Below are 21099 nucleotides of genomic sequence, written 5' to 3'. Positions count from 1 at the left end.
CTTCAAACAATCATACAGTTAATTCATTCAGTTAACACAACCTCATTTGTCTGTTTTTCTATCCTGTTTTTATCCTGTTTCTATGTCTTTATGTTTACTCATGTTTTACTCTGATCATTTCTTATTGATGTTTTATTCTGTTTTTGTTATTTTTAACCTTGTACAGCGACCTTGGGTGACCTGAAAGGCGCTTGAAATAAAATGTATTATTATTTTTATTATAGTTAGATGGACAATGGATAAAGGGTGAAAGGAAGGGCGTATATCAACATTGTTTACAAGACAATTTATAGTACTTCTGTTGAACCAGTCAAGTTTTGAGAAAATGTGCATTTTCGATTCCTTAGCATCAGGGTTTGAATATATGTAAGAGACAAAACACATGCAGATTACTCTGAGAAATAAGAATAAACAAGCCTAGCCAACATATGTTAGCTATTTTAATGTAAACAAAAAGGGGAAAACATGAAAAATGACATTTTTGGAAATGTGTCAAAGTCAAATGGGGAAAATTAGTTGATTTTTACGTTAAATGAATGTCTGTCTGTCAGGCTGTAACTCAACATTGAGTGTAAATAAGAACTGGACTGAGCGAGTGTGACGTCACCCCAAATAAATTACCGTACTTGCTTCCATCTCCAGCTAGTCAATTCAGTCGCCATTTTTAATGACATGGACGTGTTGGATCAGACTGCGTCAGTAAGCAGTGATTAGTCTGAGTCAGTCTGAGTCTATGTTTTTACGGCAACCGCTCTCTCCAATCAGGAATGAGATTGTTGGAAGGCCACACCCCTACCACTTGAAAGCAGGGTCGGGAGAATGTGCCAGTAAATATTTCTAAGGTTTGATGTGAGGCCATATATTTCTATTGTGGCATTTGGTTGGTGAGTTTATAACTAGAATAATTTTCAATACAGAAAAAGTATTTTTTTTTTAAAAAAGGATTAACAAGAATAAATAGAATGACTGAGTAAAAGCTGTTTATTTCTCTATAGAAGTCTATGGAATTTTGACTATTTGGAATGAGCGAGTACTTCCTATTTGAAACGTGAAGGGGGAAGGGATGCTGAGTCCAGATCTCATAAACAGTCAGTGTAACACAAGTAATACTGACCAGAAGGAAAGGGTGTAGTCTCCCACAAAAGTCTCACTCTCGCGCACCAGGAAGGTGCCGTCTTTTCCTCCGCCTTCACAGTAGTCCTGCAGGAGCTTCTCAGCCACCTGCCGGCCATCCCGCCCTCCACCTAACTTCCCGTGGAACCAGCGCTCTGCACAGTGCTGCTCGTTGTTGTTGCACTCCTGAAAGGATTACAGAAGAGAAAAATAATTATTTTAGTTTATGATTTAATAGGCAAATATTATCTTAAGCGTGCACTCTCAAGCTATTTCCATCAACATTTTTGATTTTGCTTTGTTACCATTTTGTCCAGTTTACAATCAATTAGGTTCACTCCTATTATCCCACGTTTTCTTTAATAGTATTAATTATAGTGACATACAGTGGAACATGAAACACCAACCATAAAGCTGAAAAGGTGCAAAAATATGAAAGCAATACTTGATACCCCAAACTGCTTTCAAATTATTTAGGGTTATTGCAAGGTCCTGCTAATAATTAGATTCTAATAAAATGATCATCATAAGTTGGAATTTTGTTATAAAGGTAACTTATTTATGTAATAATCGCTGATTTTCACTTTGTGGGATCTATAAAGTTTTATTCTATTCTAAAATTTATCGTCTTGCATCAGAAACTTTATAGGTTAAACAAGAAAAGTTCCAAAGACAAAACTTGTTACTCAGACGAACAGCTGAGATCCACAAAGTTTCATTCAAAGAACCTTAAAAATGTCTTTTGGTAAATGGTGTATACCTATATGGTAAATGGTACACTTGTACAGCACTTTACTACCTTTTTTGAAGGCACAAGGCGCTTTATCGTCACAGTCCCATTCACACGTGCACACCACACATTAACACAATGATGGCTTCTGGTAATGTGGCATTAAGTGTCTTGCCCGAAGACACCTCAACACATAGGCAGGCAAGGCAGGAACCGAACCTGCAATCTACAATCACCGCCCTACCTCTGCACCACGGCCAGCTTAAAACTAGGCTTTTTTTTTGTCTTAATGCTCAGTAGAACAAATAATAATACATGATTTTAGTAGTACTACTATATACCAAATGTAAAACATGATGGTAGAGGGATCATACTTTGAGCTTGATTTACAGCTACAACATATCTAGTGGTCATGGAGTTAACAATGAACTTCATAATTCCCCACAAAACAAAACTATTCTCCAGAATACACCAGTAGGTGTGGATAAATAATGGTGTGTATATGACTGTTGTTTTTGTTTTTTTAGAGCTAACAGTAGGTGTATCTAAGTATCCTCCTTACCTCTTTTCCTTCATCATCCTCCTCTTCATCCGCTGTTTGGTAATGAGACGTCTCCTCTGAGTAGTAAATCTTATTACTGGTCAAGACAAAATAGTGTGGCGTCCATGTCTGGAAAATCGCACAGAACAAACAGAAAGAGTCAGTTTGGATGCGTTACAGCAGCTCTCCAGCTGCTGCTCTGCTGGAGGAGACGCTCACATGGTCGATGGGGTCCTCCAGGTAAAGGATGCCGTTCTTCAGGGAGTTGCTGATGTCATTCTCAGAGTAGCTGGCTGACATCACCTCTTCATATAAAGTTCCTTCCACCAATTTCTTGTGCTGCAAATGAAACAGAGATAGATCAGCTGTCTGAACACAGGCTGTAGGAATTCTGGGGGGGGGGAATGTAAGAAGTGCACAAATGTGAGATTTAAAAATAAGACATAAAATGGCTTTAAAACCTAGAAGAAAGTAAACAGAAGGTAAACAAAGATAGGAGGAAGGAAAGACAAAGGAGAAAAAAGAAGCAACAGGTCGTTATCAATTGCACCTGAAATCACTTTTGCTGATGTACTGATGGTATCTTAGCAACAACAGTATGTTTTTTGTTTTTTTTCTTGGGTTGACAGATATGTGAAGCAATTTTTCATTGGCTATCTTAAAATAAAATTTCCAGCATTCCCCTTTTGCCAATAAATGACATGCATTCCATACATATATTTAGATGCAGGTTTTCACTTTGGGCAGTTTTGTGTCAATCATGTGTAATATATATGCAAACGATACATTTTTAATGTTCTGTTTGATAATCACTGTTTTCATATAAAGAACACCTTTAAGGGCCTATATGAAGCAAAATCTTTTTTTTTTAGCTTTTAAGTGTATAGTGTTTAATGTGAAAAACACCCCCAAACGGGTAGTTTTAAACCATTCACGCATACCCCTGCTCTCTGAGCACCAGCCCTTCCCAACCCACGAGAATGACTGGGTCCCCACGTTCGAAACAGCCCCTTCAAAGAAGAGTCTGCACTGTCAGCATCGCCCCCAGGCTAACACAAACACCCACTTTCTCTGTGGAGCTAGAGGTTTAGCATCAACTCAAGTGGTTCCTCTTGCATTTAATCTACAGAGACAGCAACAGCTCACCTTTTGGCGTAAGACAATGTCTTCTTAGTAGTAAAAATGTGTTTTAGGCTGCAACAGGTTTAGGAGTTTGTCATGAAATGGGCGGCACCCACACGGAGCGAAAGGCGGTAACTCAGAGATTGAGTCGTTTTACTTCAAGGTTGGAAAAAGAGCTGCGAAAATAACTTGTTTCTTTTTTTTATTTTTATGTTCTTTAGTGTGCCAAATGTGATATATTATCATATGTGGATATGGTTTAATCTGAAAGGTTAAGAATAGCATGATATAGGCCCTATAAAAAATGTTATGACTTCCCACTAAACATACGACTGTTGTGGTTCCATTGACTCAAACATTGTGTTTTGGTGGGCTTATTTTACCCCAAAAATCACACTGTAAGACTGAAAAGCGCTACATTAATGCAAAGAAAAGCCAACAATCTAAATCTAAATCAAATCTAAATAACAATATTTCTTTTTTATTTCTTGTAAATATATTTTTTCCATTTTTAATAAAATTGTTTTTGTTTTTCTTGTTTGTCCAGTCAGTTTTTGTCAAAGTCCGTTGTCTATTTTCTTTCGTTATTTTTTTAAGTGTAACTTGAGTGGAAACTAGAGTATTTTGTTCTAGTAAAGCATGCTTTTGTTTTGAAAGGTGAAAAAAGGGGAATAAGTCATGTGGTCAGCAGGTAACCCTTGTGAAAGGAACTGACCATACTTACATTGACATTTTACAAATGACTAAGTCTTACTAATCAGAAATATGTTTTTTTCCGTGTTTATTTGTAGATTTGTGTAGTAGATTTGAGAATGGAGACAGGAGCAGAGCGAAACGCACCTTGATGAGAATCTTCCTGCGCAGCTGGTACGGAGACGGGAGCTCATCTGCGTTGTTGTCGACCGGCTTTGTGAGCAGCAGATCTCCAAAGACTTTCTTGAAGTTTGTTGCCATGTTTCTCTGTTGGACCACACTGCAGTGGTCCTCGATGGACAAGATCACAGGATACCTGCACAGGTGCCGAGAGAAATGCAGGAAACGGTAGTGATTCTGTCAGACTCCTGTCAGTATGAAGAAAGGAGATGTTTTATTCAGATGTTCTTTGCCTACTGAACTATGGGTAATAAACTCACTCAGACGTGACAAAGGCATGCTCCTTAATTGTGTGCAACACATCCAAGAATTTGATCTTGGAGGTCAAAGTGTGGCCGTGGTAGATGATTGGCAGGTCCTCGGGACCATCCCAGCAGTCCACTGACATGTAAAAAAACAGAGAAAAGAGTGAATCCTTTATCACAAACATATGTGCAACAGAAAGACAAACTTCAGAAGCAACACTGAGGAAGATTAGCAGCAGAGAAGCAGCTCTGACTCACATTCAATGCACCGACAGCCCATCCTCAGACAGCGGGCGTAAGCTTCCAGAGATGACTCGCTGGAAAACTGGTCACCTGTCAGGTAACTGAAAACAGGGGAGCAGAAAAAAATACATCAAAAACCTAAATTACTTGTTTAAAAAAACATTTGCAACATTATCTGCAACTTAAGTTTGTCGGAATTTTTTTTTATAACCGCAAGAGATGAAAAATGGCAGCTTCCCTTATTTTTTTAGGTCCTTTCATAAACCGAGGAAACAACATTTGAGTGTTTCTGACTAAATGCCTTAATTATAACAAATACAGTCTTCTTTCACTTTTGGCTTGTCCCATCAGGGGTCGCCACAGTGAATCAGCCACGTCACTGCAGAAGATTCGCATGGTAAACTTGGCAATGTTTTACGCTGGATGCCCTTCCTGATGCAGCCCTCTCAAAGTAACTGGGCTTGGGACCGGCACAGAGATGGAGAAGGGAACAGGGAGCAGCCCGAATTTGAACCCTGGTTTCACGGACGAAAGGCGCCGCGCACCAGCACGAGCTAAACTGGCTCCCCCAATTATAACAAATACAGTATGTAGCAGAATCCAAAAGTCTGCATAAACAGAGAAAGGAAAAAATTGTCACAGGAATATCAGAAAATTTGAACCCATTTCTAAGAAACACTGCCAACATTCTCAAGCTACGTACAATCTGGGCATGTGTGACGGCGTTCAAGAACATGCTGAATGGGGGCTTTTGAACACACATTTAGTATATGGTGTTCATCCTGTGATGTTGATACCTAAACATTTTCAATCTGTGCATCAAAGCTGAGGAACCACTGAGTGTTCAGCAGGCCCCCCCACTGACCATTGGCGGTTGGGTAGCTCGGTTAGTAAGGTGAAGAGCTGCCACGCAGGGTTCGATTCCCGGAGGGGAATAAACAGTGGTATTGGGGGCAATTACCATATCAATGGCGAGCAATTAACATCACCCAGTGAGGGTCCTTAGGCAAGACCCTTAACGCTACTGCCTCCCGAGCGCGGTTCAGCTGCAGCTCACCGCTCCCCCAGGGGATGGGTCAAATGTGGAGAAGAATTTCCCATTGTGGGATAAGTAAAGTATAATAAAATTAAAAAAAAATTATACAGCGTCTGAAAACTCATTTTTATTAGAGTCAGGTTTTTGACAGCATAAAGTTGCTCTGTTGCTGTGTTTTATGTTTTCACTTTTGCTTTTTATTAGTGTTATTATTTGACCTTCTTTATATTTTACTATTTTAAATTTTTAATTGTTTGCTTCTAACTGTTTGCTTCATGTTAAGGTGCCAAATAAATGGGAGTTGATTAGATTTAAATTGACCATAAAGCTATGTTCACACCAGGCATGTTCAAGAACGTGCCAAAGGTTGGTTCTTGAACCTAAACATCTGGCTGTGTTAGTCCTCAGGAAACTCTTGGTGTTGGGACCTGCTGTGTCTAGTAATCCTCCTTGTTCTGATGCAGCACAGATTCACAATGCGTCTGAGGACGGACATGAGAATGAACATGATTTGGATATGGTTCTAGGACCACAAGTCACTGAAGAAGACGATGAGCTGCCTGCCCCTGTTCACCCTCTGTTGGATGTTTTGGGCCCTGCCAGTCATGACCGTGAGCAGTCAGCCCAGTCTGTGTCACATGTGTGTCCAGTTCCAAGCCCTGTTACTGGTTCAGAGGATGCTGATGCACTGCTAAGAAGGTCGAGTCGCACGCGCAAGCCGCCTAGTCGTTTTCAGTATTCTGCGTTGGGTAATCCCCTGGTGTCAATTGTGCAGAGCTTGTTTCAGAGTCTCTCTGATGTTTACACAGAAGCTCTTGCACTCAGCGATGACCCCATTATTGCTGACCCTTAGCTCAGGTGCGACTGGGACAGTCGTGGTCCAGTTGGGGGGGTTGTAACCCTGACATGCTTTGCAGCTTCGCCCCATCCACTGCTATGATGTAAAGCTCTCGCGAGAGTTTGTGCAATTATCGCACTAGGCTTTATAAAGGGGCATGCGCAATCAGTTCTGTTGACGGAAGTCAGATAAAGAGATCGAAGAGAGCTGTCACTGCATGCATGACGCGGGCGGGTGATGAGAGGCGCTATGAGAATGAGTAACGTGGGAACTGGTGAGTGTTTTGTATGGATTGGGGTGTCATTCTTATTAAACACTCTCAGTTGTGTGTTCAGGCGGATCAGCTGATGCTGGGGTTAGCTGAGCTCGTCTTGTTGAACGGGTTATGTGTGTTTTGTTGTTTTGTGCACACGGTGGTTTTGAAATGCTGACGTGTTGTCACTGATGTTTGGGATTTGATTCACTCTTTATTTGTTTGTATTCACTGAATTTATCGGTTATGTTTGATTTGGAGTACTCTTTTTGAACTTTAGTTGTTTATTTGCTGGAATTTGTGTTTTACTTTAATGTCCTCTTCCATTACAAAAAAGTAAGTAATTGCTGGTTCTGTGCAGGCCAGGTTCCACAGAGGATGGAGGTTGTTCGGCCTTGAATTCAGGCCTTTCCAAGCTGGTAACATTGGACTGGGCGGTAGGAAGCATCTACATCTACACCCCCATGTGTGGATATAATGGATTTATACTTCTTGGACTGGATTTATTAACATTATTGGAGGATGGACAGCAGGTGCACTGCATTGAACTGATTTATGTTTTTTGCTTGTTTATTTTCTGTTGTAAATCAAATATGAATATATATACACTTTCTCCATCTTAATGTCGCTTGTCATCATTTAGCACTTCCTCTGAGACGAACTTTGGCCCTTATAACTAGCTTTAACTAGTAGAGTCTTGTGGATTCTAGTTAACTGGCTACACATGCACCTATAGTCTTCATACTGCACAAGCAGGGAAGGGCTTCTTCTTTTGCTTCTGTTTACTAGTGGATGTCTATTATGCTACGTTCACACTAGGCATGTGAGGCGTGTTCTTGAACATTTCCTGATACTAGCGCATGTCCGCTACCTACAGTAGGAAGAGGTTTGGTATGAAATGTCAAAGCGGTGCAAATCCTGTGAGTCTCACTCCTGGCCTTTTCTTTCACAGCTCTATTTCTTATCTTTGAAAGACTTGGTGACATCTGATTTCGTCAGTGCACAAACTACATTATTATAAACTCCTCCATGATCGATTTTCAAACGGTTGGCACTTCTGTCATCACTACCAGATCTGACTTCCTGATCGGTCAAAGTTCAGCTGTTTAATGTTCCAACCAAGTTCATCGGGTGCTCAATGAATGCCCTGTTTGTAGGTAAAGCTCAATAATGGGCTTAAAAACCTGCATAGTGACGTGTAAAGGCGAGACTTTTGAACTTTGCCCCCCCCCCCCCCCTTCAAGCCCCTGCACCTACGTGTTGTGAGAGGAGGAAATCCAGTATTGGGAGAGAGGTCTTTTCATCTCATCGGGATTGACAGGTGAAAGACGTGGGTTACAAACCGAATTCTCTTTGGAAAACAAGAAGGCCAGGAACTGGGTGGGGGGGGACACAAAAAGACCGGGTTGGAAGATGAGATCAAACTTATCTCATCAAACTTATCTCTCATCAAACTAATTGGCTGTTGTTGTTTTTTAGTACAGCTTCTTACCTCATCCAGTTGTAGTGTGGGTTCAGGTTGCGGTGCTCCCTTCATGTAGCCCAGTAGAAACTCCCTAACGCGACTCAGGTCTGACGCCCAGGACTCCTGACAGGACAAAGAAAGCCCTCGGTATTTGCCCCCAGCGATTCTGCTCTAAGGAGCGGAACTTTTTTCCATACCTTCTGGTCCATCTGTAAAAACTTCTGGAAGTCATAAAGGGAGATCTGACAAAGCTCAGGCCGGTCGACGTTTCTGAAAACAATTTTAAAATGTTAAATCATGGTAGAGACCTGAACAGTCATACAGGTGAACGAGAAAGGAGATGTGATACATTAGCTATAATTATGTCATTTTTCAGGTTAATGTCCTGAAACATTGTGAAAAAAGGTTTCCAACACGCAAAGCCAAGTAAGAACTTCAACTTCTATTAGAGTGGGGGAAAAAAACACATGGAAACTTTCTCTGAAGGCCAAAACCTTCCAGACAGGGGTTTAAAGGGAAAGAGACACAGGATTGTGAGGAAGTGGAGGTGATGGAAGTGAAGGTAGCGGGACTCACCGCAAGGGAAAGGAGAGGTCCAGCTGCTCAATAATCTGAGGGGAAAAAAGGGGAGGAACCAGGTGATGGACAGGTAGGAGGAAGCCAGGTGAAGCACAAACAGCAGAGGACACAGTGAGCGTGGTGCCAGTGCAGAGGTGAAAACTACCACAGGGTTCAAGGGGAACTCACTCCAATAAAACCTTTCATCTTTAGCTTTCTTCAACAATTACATTTAGCAAGATAAACCACCCTTAATGATGCTGTTGCGTACAAATGTAACGCCTCTTTGTTCAGCCCATGTCCCACAGCCACTACATACATTTTGCGCATATTGCGGGAATGAAAATTGATCATATGTGAATATAGGTGGAAAAAGTGAGAAAAGTTGTTGTTTTTAGGTGAAATTTTCCACAGATGTATCATAAAACCACAAAAGAAGTACAAATAAATCACACAAAGAACACGTATATTAGCCAATTTGAACTTTGACCTTACTATTAACAATGTTTAGTGTTTATATATGAGACCAGAGCAATATATTTACTAAAACAACAAAAATTACGAGTTTTCTTTAACTTGCAACAGAATAATACTTGTGTGTATTTTCAAAGAGATTCTTAAAAAATGTGTCTCTGAACTAAATAAGCATTAAAAGTTTGTTTGACACTCACGCTCCTCTGAGCATCAAACATCAGAGTTCTGTACAGCTGTGCAAAGTTAGGGTACGACAGTTCACTTCTAGCCTCCACCTCCTGTGAAAAATGGAGAAGACCAAAGTCAGGCTTTGTGGTGATGAGTGGAAATTAACAGAGGAAGGAAGAGAAAAAGAAATAAAATGTGAAAATGAGCAAACTAGAGAACCAGACCTGCAACTTGTCTTTGAGAAAACGTGTATTAGGGACTCTGTAGTTGATCTGGGGCAGAAGAGCTTTGACTTCCTTCACAGTGATGCTGAGGAGGACACAACAGAACATGTATTGAAAGCTAAAGAATTAAATGTAAATATTAACTTTTAAAAACGTGCTGTTTAGTGATGTGAATATAGATTAAGAAGTTAAAAAGTAAACAATATTTTCCAAATTATATATTTGCTGCTGTGTCTGTAGTCCAGGTCCAAACAATTGTAAAGTTCCTACTAGAAAGTAAAGTCTTTGAAAAATTGAATAGTCATATGTTAAATGCTTTGTAGTTTATTAGAGGTTTTTGCTGTTCCAGAACAACCAGTGACCCTTGGGAGCATACACAGGGATATCAGAAGCATAAAAAAAAACCTGGACTAAATAAAATAGAATCTGCCCTCATTATACCCTGTTTTTCTCAGACTGGTTTAAACTAAATTGTTTCCAAAGTTTCAAATGAACCTTTTATTGTAAACTTAACCAAAGATCATTTTTTCAGAGTTGTTTCTCTTTCCATGTTGTGTTTTTCTACAGAGGAACACTGCATGGACACTCCCTCTGATGACCAAAACACCTGTAAGTGTTCAAAGGAGAAAAATGAAAAGAGAAAAGCAGGTGGAGAGGAAGAATCCAGGTCAGGATCTTCCGGTAAATCAATCTCCAGCTCCGCTAGCCCTCCTCCCAGCACTCCGTCTGGTTGCTGTTACCGTTTTCACAGCAGACAGGAAGTTGACCGGCGCATCGCATCATTTCCTGCTCCTTATCAGGCAGTGGCAGACTATTTGTTCTGGAAAGCTTTCCACGCAGGGCGCAATCGTGCGGGTTGGAGCGGTGGGACACACAAAGAGTGCACGTGCGGAGTGGGTCGTGGACCAATCAGCATCAAGCATCAAGCTGGAAAACCTGCTTCTGCTGGTGTTTGTGTTGTGCCACTAACCTGCCCTCGTGACTTCTGTCCATGACTTCAAACTGTTTCCTCAACCACCTGAGGAGCAAGAAAAGAAAAACTTTAAGGATTTCCTTTCACTAAAAAGCTTGAATTTTGGTTTGGTTTGTAAACAGTTTTTACAAAAATGTATTTGATATTTAAACAAACATCTTTTCCATTGCTGCCATGCTTGTGTTGTTATGGTGTTTGGGGCCCTGGCATGTGCACCAATGGTAAGGCCATATGGAGAATCTATAGGTTACCATTGAGTTTCTTGTAATGTAATAAATGTTGTGAGCATAACTTTTCTTTTTCTTTACATGTCAAGTCCACACAAACAGATTTATCTGCTCTTATAAAGTGATGATCAATACAGCTACCATTTATTTCTAATATGAGATGTGTTTCCTTCTAAATGCATCTGAAAACATGAGATTGTCTAGGCTTTTAAATATCACTACATTCACAGCCATTGGGGGTCCTAAACATGTGTGACATGGCGGTACGGCAGAGAAGAAGTAATGATGTGGGCTTGTTTTGTTGCCATGGGACACTGACAGTCTGACCTGACTGAATCTATCTGACCCAGGAATTCTAAGGAAATCTGTCTGACCAGTGAGGATGAGTTTAAAAAAATCATATCCAAGATGCCAAAATCCAATTGACTTCTATAGAGAAATAAAAAGCTATTACTCAGTCATTGTTTTTGTCAGATTAACCATTCTCACTCTGACACCTTTTTTTTTTTACATGTTCCTAATTTCTGATCCTAATTTTTTGCAAGATATTTTTTTCTGTAGTGCAACTTATTTGGGTTATAAAACCACCAATAATATGCCTCAATAAAAGTATGTAAACCCACATCAACTGTTTAAAGCGTTTGATTAACAGATTCTCCTGCGCACGCTTTCAAGTTGTAGAGGTTTAGATTTCCAACAAGCTCACTCCTGATTTATGAGAGTGGTTTCCATAGACATAATGAACTAAAAATTAAAGTTTTCATGGACTTAAAAAAATGAGACTGGACCAATTCTTTTTTTCCTCTGGTAGTCAGGAGGACAGGAAGCTTTCACTGATTTACTGGTTGGGTCTTGCGTTGGCTCAAAGACAGTTGAAGTTTACAGAGATCTTGGGCGTATAAAAACTCAAATCTGTGTTTCGGAGCAAAGCTGATCTCCATAAGCTATCTGGGATCTTACTTCAAACTGAGCTCCTCCAACCACACACACCTGTCAATCTGCTGTGGGGCCGGTGCTCTCTTGGTGTCCATCATCATCCAGTTGAGTCCAGAGATCCACATGTTGACCTCCTCCTCACTGTAAGCTGCAGTCACAGAAAAACACTTAAAGCACTACATATTTATGTTACATCAACCTTAGATAAAATGTTTAGGCCATAAAAACAGCAGTTTTGCTTTCCAAAAAATGCAAAATAAATGAATAAAAAATTGTTTTAGTTTGCATAGCACACTAATGTGAGTATTGGCAAACCACAACAGAAGAACCAAAGAAAACGTAAAAAAAGAAAAGAAAAAGAAAACATTTGTGTAAAAAAACATTTATAGAGATGATTTTTGGAAAATACAAAAATATTATGTTTTTATGTCAAAAGTATAGGTCTGTTTTATAAAACCCTTTCTAAAAATCAGAAAAACGTATCTATATTTACCTAAAACCACATAAACTAAAACACCATATCTTCGGCACTATAAGGTGCACTTAAAATCCTTGATGTTGTTTTTTTTTAGGACAGCGCACATACTCATAACCTGGTGCACCTAACATATGGATTCATTCTGGTTGTGTTTACTGATGTCAAAACGATTTCATGATGCTTATTATGAGTTGCGCTGAAGCTGCTTGGTTGAAGAGTATCAGTGAAAACATACTGACCAGCCACACAAAGGGTCCGCAGGCGAAACTCCACACCGTAGAGAACGATGAAGCAAAGGGTGGGGTCCAATTTACGAGCCTCCTCTGGGTAGCGCTCGAAGTCTCTGGAGCCCTTCCCCAACCGCAGCTCTCGAATCTCCCGTATGTCCACTGGAAGAGGAGACGAGGTAGGAAGAAAGGATAGTGTTGCATGAACACAAATATGCAAAACCATAAATCACACTTTGGCATGTTCATTTTTTTTTTTTTTTTGCCAGACATAGAAACCTGCAGCTGGAGAACTCAACAAACTCTAAACGTCGTCAAGTACACTGTTCTCTGTTTGGATAATGCTCTTCACATGAGAAATAGATACTGTGAAGGAGTGAGTCTTTTAAAGTGAGGATATATCCCAATAGCTGTAAAGTTATGCACAGATTCTGAAAAATCTAAACAAACAAAAAATGGTATGGGATCCCTTTTTTCTGAGGAATTAATTGCTAAATGTAAAAAATCAAGAATCTGTTTTGCTGTTGAAAGTGAAATGTACATTAATCTGATAATGGTATTTTAAAAAAAGCCATGGGAAGACTTGAGCAGGACTCTACGATTTAATAGCTTATAAATTTAGATTCATCTATTTAAGCCCTTTTCTTTATTATAGCTCATCACAACAATGCTTTAAATGTCAACAGTTGTAACTTGCAGCAGTGTTGTTCTCTGGGTCTGAAAACAGTTTTGGCAGATACATTTATAGACACAGGCATAAACCCAGCAGATTGTAGAAATACAATGTAGTAAAAACTTATCAGGTTGTGTAATGACTTAATTTCTGAAGATGGTTAACAAAGGACAACACGGTTTAATTTATGGCGGTGTCTGACAGTCTGGTGCTACACAATGACTTTGTCTTTGAACAATCTTTTTTTCTGACTATTATGTGACTTACAAATTGTAACTTAATAATTGTAGTCTGTGAGCACTTTTTCATGTGTCCCACTACTGTGAGTACAAAATTTTTCGGAGTAAAAGGCACATTACTTTTGCATAGTATGGCTGGAGGTGCGACTTGTGTGTGATTTTCTTAAAAATAAATAGCAACAACCACTAGAGGGCACTGTAAGTGTGTGTATGTCCGTATTTGCGATTTACAGCATCACAGAAGAAGAAGAACCGCTCAGTCTTGCCGGGCTTGGTGGTGTTGTTCAAAGCGATACAGAGGATGTAGAATTCAATGGATTTAGTGATAGAAAGAGTTCAGTTGACTTGTTAGCATTTGTTCTGTTATTACGATTTGCCTTTCAAGATAAAATGTCAGTTCTTGTTTATGTGAGTATGTTTAATAAATTCCTCCCAAAAGTGAGACTTGTTTATAATTTCTTCTACTTCATTATGCATTTTTATTGCTGCTATGGCTTATACTCCAGAGTGACCTGTAGTCTGAAAATAAAGATGTTGAGCAGCAACATGGTCTGATTTTTACAGGCAAGTCCATATCCAAAAGGATTTTCCCTGTCGGGTTTTTTTTTTTTTTTTTTTTTTGCTACAGACAAATTAACAACAAAAAAGGAAGATCTAGATTTTAAGTTACTTTCATCCAGAAGCTCAGACAGCGAAAGCTGCCTCAGTGGACTTAACGGCATCCGGTGAGCAACCGCAGAGCCTAATGTAAACTCTGGACTCTACTTTGACACTTTAGTGGTTGACACACCCACAAAGAAAACCCAGTTTATGGATGCAGCAGATGTCTGCTGCAAATGCACACACCAACACACACCCGTGTGTGCTCCGTACTCTCTCATACCAGACACCCAGTGACAGACTCACAACCCTCACAGGGTTCTTCCTGAAAACAAGGACACCATTTTCCAGCTTAGAGTAGCTTCTGTCAAACAGAACCAGCAGTCTAGAACACCTCCTAAAGCTTTTTTTCCCTTTTTGTGGCGTGAAAACTTCACCTGTCAGACACAGTGTAGCAGGTAATCCAACTGCGTGAACAAACTGTGAGCCAAAACGCCACAACTTATCAAGTTGTAAATTATTCTGAAACAAAGGATAGTGAGGCTAGTCTGGTTCTGATCCACATGTGCAGCTGGCATAAAGAACATCTGGCTTGAGATGAAGAGAGAAGTCCATTTTCCACATGGAAACTAGCATCCTTTAGTTAAGAACACATTTATTACTGCGTACCAGATAAGTGCTGCTTTGAACTGGTGATAAAAAGAACATTTCACAAAGGGATGCATGAGCCTCATCATATATTCAACAATATTCTTCTGTTTAATTCCAGGATTGGGGTTGTTATGAGAGTCTGTTTGGGGCTCTTCGGTTAAACTAAAACATTTTCCTCCTTTGCAAACGTGGCAGATGGATAAAAGCAAAAAGGTTGGCTGGGTTTTAGAAACGTCCATGGAAGAAGCAGATGGAGGCAGTCACGTGGCTTTTTTCATGTTTGGGAAGCTGAGCAGACAACACAAGTAAAATATAAGGATCAGATTTGATCAGTTATGAGTTGTACCTCAATTGCAGGGACACAGAAGAACACGTTACTGACATACTACGTTCACACCAGCTTCTGTAACGCATGTTCAAGTGTCCATTTCCAATAAAAGTCTATGTAAACGCACATATATGCATGTTTTGGGCTTCTGCGTTCAAAACTCTCACGTGTGCATGTCGCTACGCACGATTTTAGGTCAATTTTTGAGTTTTACGTGCAATACACATGGCTATTGAGAGCGCTTTGAAAGTTAACCCAGTTGAACGTTGACCGATCAGGGTCTCAGATTTGGTAGTGATGCATGAGTTGTGTCCTTAAATCACGGTAGAGCCAACTGTTTGACAATGGATCATGGAGGAGAAATTATTAACTGAAGTTTGTGCCCGGGAGGAATTCTATGACATGTCCTGGTATCGGTATCACTGGTATCACATGCCTGCCTATTGTGTGTGTAACAACATGCGCACACCTTCATTTTACAAGTGATCAATCAATGATACAGGAGCCAAAACTCCCCGTTGGTAAGTTTTTGGAGCCAACAATGACACTGGTTCCAAACATGCAGCATTTTTTTCTGATGTTACTGAAAACTTTAATTGGCTTTGACAGGAAGTATGCTCCTACTTTTCTCCTGTCACACTGTCTCAAATTTCATTGGAGGTCTGAGCAGCATGTGATACAAAGTTGTCTTTCCAAAATAAATTATTGCTAATTTGTGTACTTTTCCTAAAACGCTTGTATCTCAAACAAGTCATCTTTAGCCGTTAGGTACAATTTAGGACGCCCACATATTGTGGTATTGTGACTTCTATTGAAAGAGCAAAAAAATGAAAGCTTTAAGAAGAACTTAGGTTTTAAAATCACTTGCTTGCTGTTATTATTGACCATTTCAGATCTCCTTTTGTGGCCAGGTAATGAGAGGCATTGCAGTTTATATTTATATTAATTACTTTTTTCTTAAAAAATAGATCTCTTTCATTTGCCTAGTTCCGGATTTTTGTGGGATTGCTATCTTAAGAGCTGCCCTTAAAGGCATAAATAATGTTGGACTTTGAAGTTATTAAAGGCTATAACAAGCAGAAACCCACAAAGTATTTTTCCATCGCTCTCTTTATCATTTCCTGTCATTTAGTTTGGACAGAGGACCAAAAAGAGCTCAGTTTGCCATTGTTTGCTTTGGTAGGTTTACACACACCTGTCCTCTAATACACAGTAACCAACACACACACAAAGAACCTAAGCATAGTCTGTGTACACTGTTTTCAGATTATGCCCTCTCATGACTTGGAGATCAGGTTTATGATAAATAAGAATGAGAGAAAACTGAGAGTTCAGATTTGAGACTCTGCCCTGGGTGCTGGAATGACGGAGGGCTCCTGAAGGCAACATTGTGCACAGAAAGCAGCCTGTGATAATTGCAGCACAATTCTGCTGTAGCATACTGTTCCTGGTACAGCTGCTGACATCAGTCCCAGCCAGATGGCTCCATCAGTTCGGAGTCAATTCCAGAGAGGACGAGGAGAGAAACCAGAGAACCGTGGGATTCTGGTCAAAACCTGGCAGAAAAAGTTCCACTTTTTACAATTGTTTAAGCCCTCTGAATGGGGACGAAGAACACTATCGTGGCTGGAGGAAAATTAGAGCACTTTCTGTCAAAAAGCACAAATTTAAATCAAAACCAATCACTCAGGAGGACTTTAGGGTCAATTAAAATATCATCTTTTTGTCATGTGATGTTTTTATGGAAAAAAAATGAAAGTTTATGGAGCTGAAGATGTTTTACTTTTACTAAAGTCACTGAAATTAGTACACCTGTCATTCACATCAATATATAGGGGGGAAAAACTCAAGAAACAGAATTAAAGGAAAATGTTCTAGCAGCATTTTTTTTCATGATGGAGGACATGTATAAATAAAATTAAAATTGCATTTCTGAGTATTTATTTTATTAAAATCGGAGTGAATCAGGAGCATAAAAACATGCCGTTTTGAAAAAGACCATAGTTATGATGAGGACAAAACAATGGGTGGGCCAAAGTCTCCCTGCTCTGCTCTATTCTGATGCATCCATTTGTAGACAAATAGATCCATGGATGTCTTTATTTTTCTCAAAATATCCTTCGCTCAAAACTGTACGACTGGATAGCTCCAATACTGCTCGCCCTTTTTGTTGCACATCTACAGTAATGATAGGTTGGAGGTGTGAGGGGCTGTAAGCTAGTGGGGGAGCATGTAAACATACGGGTGGAGGGAGGGATGGGGGTAGGCGTACTCTGCAGCAACAGTCCCTTGCACAACTTAGAGGTGAGTTTCTAAAGAACTACTGCTGCTCTGCAGAAACTATGAATTAAAAAACAATACACGTTTTTGGATTTTGGCTAAAAACAGCATAATCATAATTAAAAGACCACTGGGAACACTTTTACAATAGATTAAAAGAAGATTGGAGTGAGACTTTAAATCAAGATCAAGAACCAATCAACCAGCTTACATTTGCAAAACAAAAGACCACACCCCCTTGTATTAGCTTTCCCTTAATGATGTCATAATGCAATTAATATAATTCTATTGAATTCTGAAGCAGAAAAAAGCAGCTTTGCGTTGATATGCAATACTAGACAGTTATTAAGCGTTTATGCAATCAATTGACTGAATCCGTCTCAGAGAAAAGCAACTTTGTGCCAAGATTGGGGTGTTGCATATCGGCGCAAAGCCAAAAATGAAAAGCTGCTTTGGACCGTAAGCGTTCAAAAAGAGCGTGTGTTATTTACATGTCGCCGGCGACATCTCCAGTGTTAAAGGGTTAAACTGCAGATGTTAGTGTCAGCATGCTAATGGCAAGAAAGTTACAATGACTGGCATTCATTGTACATAGAAGCATCAGAAGACATATGTGAAAAAATGTAAGTGAGAGGTAAGTAAAGTGTTTGTGAAAAAATAAACTCCTGTGTCTTTTTTTAATCGATTAATGACTACCTCAAAATCGCTCTACAAACCTCCAAACTGAGACGCTCTCAACTGTCTGTCTGAGCGTAGTTAAACACAGAAATATGCACAAAAGCTTAGGGTCTGAAACTGAAGCCATTATTTGTTTAAGTCAGTGATAACACACAAAAGGAAGTAATAACACGTGGATATGCCTCTGACATTTGAGTCCAGGATTTAACTGTCCAAATGAGCTCTGGTTAACCTTCAATCGTGCTTTAAATTAGCCCCGGTCGGGCTAACCACTCAAAATATCCAAGGCCGCCGGCGCCTCGTTTGTGGTCGGTGTCTGTGCTTCCTGCAGAAGACGTCGTGTTTTTGTTTTTACTCCTCCAATCGGAGAAAGGAAGTTAGACCCTCCCTGATAAACCGGCACTTCCCGTGCCTCAGGATTTCATACCTCCACTGTTTGCAAAGAGCTCATCTCGAAGAAAAAGAAATCCAAAAGTGTGGGTGTGCAGACTGACTTCATTTTAAAGCAGCAGTAAGAAAAATGTAGAAACATTAGAAACAAAGGCAGGAAGTCTAGGAGAAATGGCAAATTGGGGGTGGGGGTGGGGGTTGAGGTAACAGAGAGAAAATAATACGATGAAAATAAATGAATGACCTCCAAAACAAACAGAATAAGAAAAAGACGTAAGAGGATTGGGGAAATCTTCAAATGAGACAGGGGGATAGGTGAACCAGGAGGAGGAAAATGGGGAGATAAGTGTTGGAGGAAGGGAGGCTGGGGAGATGGAGCTGAGAGAGATAAAGTGAAGGAGAGACCCGCTGAGTTCCTGGAATCTGCTGGAGGCTTCGTCCGGTGGGAGGTTGTTTGCAGAGGGGCGTTTATGGGTTATGAAAGCATGTGTGTGTGTGTCTGTGCGTGTTTGTGTGGAAAGCTGTATTTTCACCGGTGGAAGATGACTCAACAGAGATGGTGTTTGCGCTGGTTTTAGCTCCAACACCCCCCCCCCCCCACACACACACACACACACACACACACCACCACCACCTAATAAAGGTGCCAGTTGTGTGGTTTTAATTCATAGATAAATAATCCGCAAAGGCTCTTTTAAAAACAAAACCTGCAGCTGCTGTTAGGACTTAAAATCTGCAGGACAGGGGCGGTGGAACTTTAGAAAAAAGAAAACTTGGTCTCAGCGCATGAACTCCCAACAGCCAATGGAGTAAAAAAAAAACAACACAAATTTAACAGGAAAAACAATTTATTAACCAAGCTGACCATCATCAATCTACAGTAAGTAGAGTACTTTACAATTGGAAAAAAACCAAATTCAAATATTTATTAAAATGGATGCTCCAGAATATTTAGTTCCAAGATATCACCAATACCCAATGATTTACCATACACCTTATGTTTTACAGGTTTCTGTGGTTCTTTGTCATTACTAAAATGCTGCAAAGTGGAATTAAGGTTTAAAGGGCCTATCATGCAAGATCAACTTTTTTGATCTTTTAGTAAAAACACAAAAAACAACTCCAAAGCGGTATACTTTAATTTATAAGCACAATATGCACATCCATCTTTGCAAAAGCTTGGATGTTGATTTTTGTAATGGGAGAAACGCAGACACGCTGCTGAGGCTTACTCTAGGTTGACTTCATGTGTGGCACCCACAAGGAGCGAAAGGCGGTGCCTCAGAGATCCAGTTTTCTAACTTCTGTGTAAGAAAATAAGCTGCAAAATTACTAATTATAAAAAAATGTCTTTAGTGTGCCAAAGGTAGTATATATTATCATATGCATGGATATAGTTTACTCTGAAAGCCTTTAAAGTTAGATTATACAACATGGGAAATGAATCCCGTCTAACTATCCACCAGTGGTCACTATAGGAAAATTCAATACACCTTTAATATCAACTATCAGCTGACATCTGCAAGTGTTTTGCATAAAAAAGACTTGTCCCAAAAAAGGGGCTTTTAATTTGAAACTTATTTCGGATTTATGTCAAAATAAATAAACATTGCATTAATGAGTTAAAAAGTTTCTCTACAAAAAGGCTTCAGGACCGCCTATGATAATAGGCTTCATTTAGGACGTGGCTTTTTCTTCTGTGCATGCTCTATGTTTCCATTTTGAGCCACCTACAGCAGCCCGGCTAAATAAGAAAAACAGTAAAGGTATTTCTGCCTCTAAGGGTCGGCCTTTTTTCCCCACCGTGGGCCACATAAAGTAGAGTCAAAGACATATGGCACAAAGACGGAACCTCTATCAAGCTCACTTGTGAATGCCTTACTTATCCTTTGCATTAACACACACACAAAAAGGTACAAAACTGTCTTCAGGCCGCAAAATTCAGCACGACAACCGCTTGCTGTTTTAAGTGCAACATCACCACCTCGCTCTGTAGCTGCCTTGGCACGAGACCAGACAGACAGGAAGCTCCGATCAGTTCCGGCAAAGGTCGACGTGGAGGAGGTAAAGGTCGGGAGGTTGTGGTCTGTCTGTCTGTCCAGCGAGAAAGCTTTGACAGAGCCTCGGGTGTAAGGAGGAGGAGTTTTTTTTCTTCTGGAAACATATTTTGACTGAAATTTTTCAAGGAAGTTATAGTCTTATCTTTGCATGTCAATTGTTTGTAATAAAACATCCATTAAACCACCGATAAAATCACTTTAAAAAACAAAATATCTATTTTGTAGAGCTGCACGGTAGAGCAGTGATTAGGGCTCTCACCTCAAGCTACGTTCACACCTCCCTCTGCAACGCACATTCCCAGACGGAATTCAATGACAACAAGTCTTTCATGTATCGGTATAGAGCTTTGAAAGAAAAAGCCCGGGGCAAGATTCACCAGATTTACACCACTTTGACATTTTGTTCCAAGTCTCTTCCAACTGTAGGTACATGCGCTAGTATCCGGTAGCAATAATCTAAAGGCCCGTACACATCG

The 21099-nt window shown here is 40.0% G+C and overlaps 1 protein-coding gene across 1 annotated transcript in view; it reads right to left on the bottom strand.

The window, feature by feature from the left end:
* The window catches only part of LOC101167946 (1-phosphatidylinositol 4,5-bisphosphate phosphodiesterase gamma-1-like), a 35882-nt gene that overhangs the window by 11605 nt on the left and 3178 nt on the right, over positions 1-21099 (bottom strand). The window contains exons 2-16 of the mRNA XM_023954402.1: positions 12737-12886; positions 12074-12167; positions 10854-10901; positions 9884-9968; positions 9689-9769; positions 9036-9070; positions 8657-8729; positions 8487-8582; positions 8252-8370; positions 4883-4968; positions 4640-4760; positions 4347-4515; positions 2604-2723; positions 2406-2513; positions 1115-1299 (exon numbers count right to left, since the gene is read on the bottom strand). Of these exons, the coding sequence (XP_023810170.1) occupies positions 1115-1299; positions 2406-2513; positions 2604-2723; positions 4347-4515; positions 4640-4760; positions 4883-4968; positions 8252-8370; positions 8487-8582; positions 8657-8729; positions 9036-9070; positions 9689-9769; positions 9884-9968; positions 10854-10901; positions 12074-12167; positions 12737-12886 (1570 nt within the window). The remainder of the gene's footprint in view (positions 1-1114; positions 1300-2405; positions 2514-2603; positions 2724-4346; positions 4516-4639; positions 4761-4882; positions 4969-8251; positions 8371-8486; positions 8583-8656; positions 8730-9035; positions 9071-9688; positions 9770-9883; positions 9969-10853; positions 10902-12073; positions 12168-12736; positions 12887-21099) is intronic.

Source organism: Oryzias latipes, chromosome 4 (assembly GCF_002234675.1).
Source record: "Oryzias latipes chromosome 4, ASM223467v1".
Classification (NCBI taxonomy): Eukaryota; Metazoa; Chordata; class Actinopteri; order Beloniformes; family Adrianichthyidae; genus Oryzias; species Oryzias latipes.
Note: the sequence above shows the minus strand (reverse complement) of the source record. Positions and strands in the feature narration are given on the sequence as shown.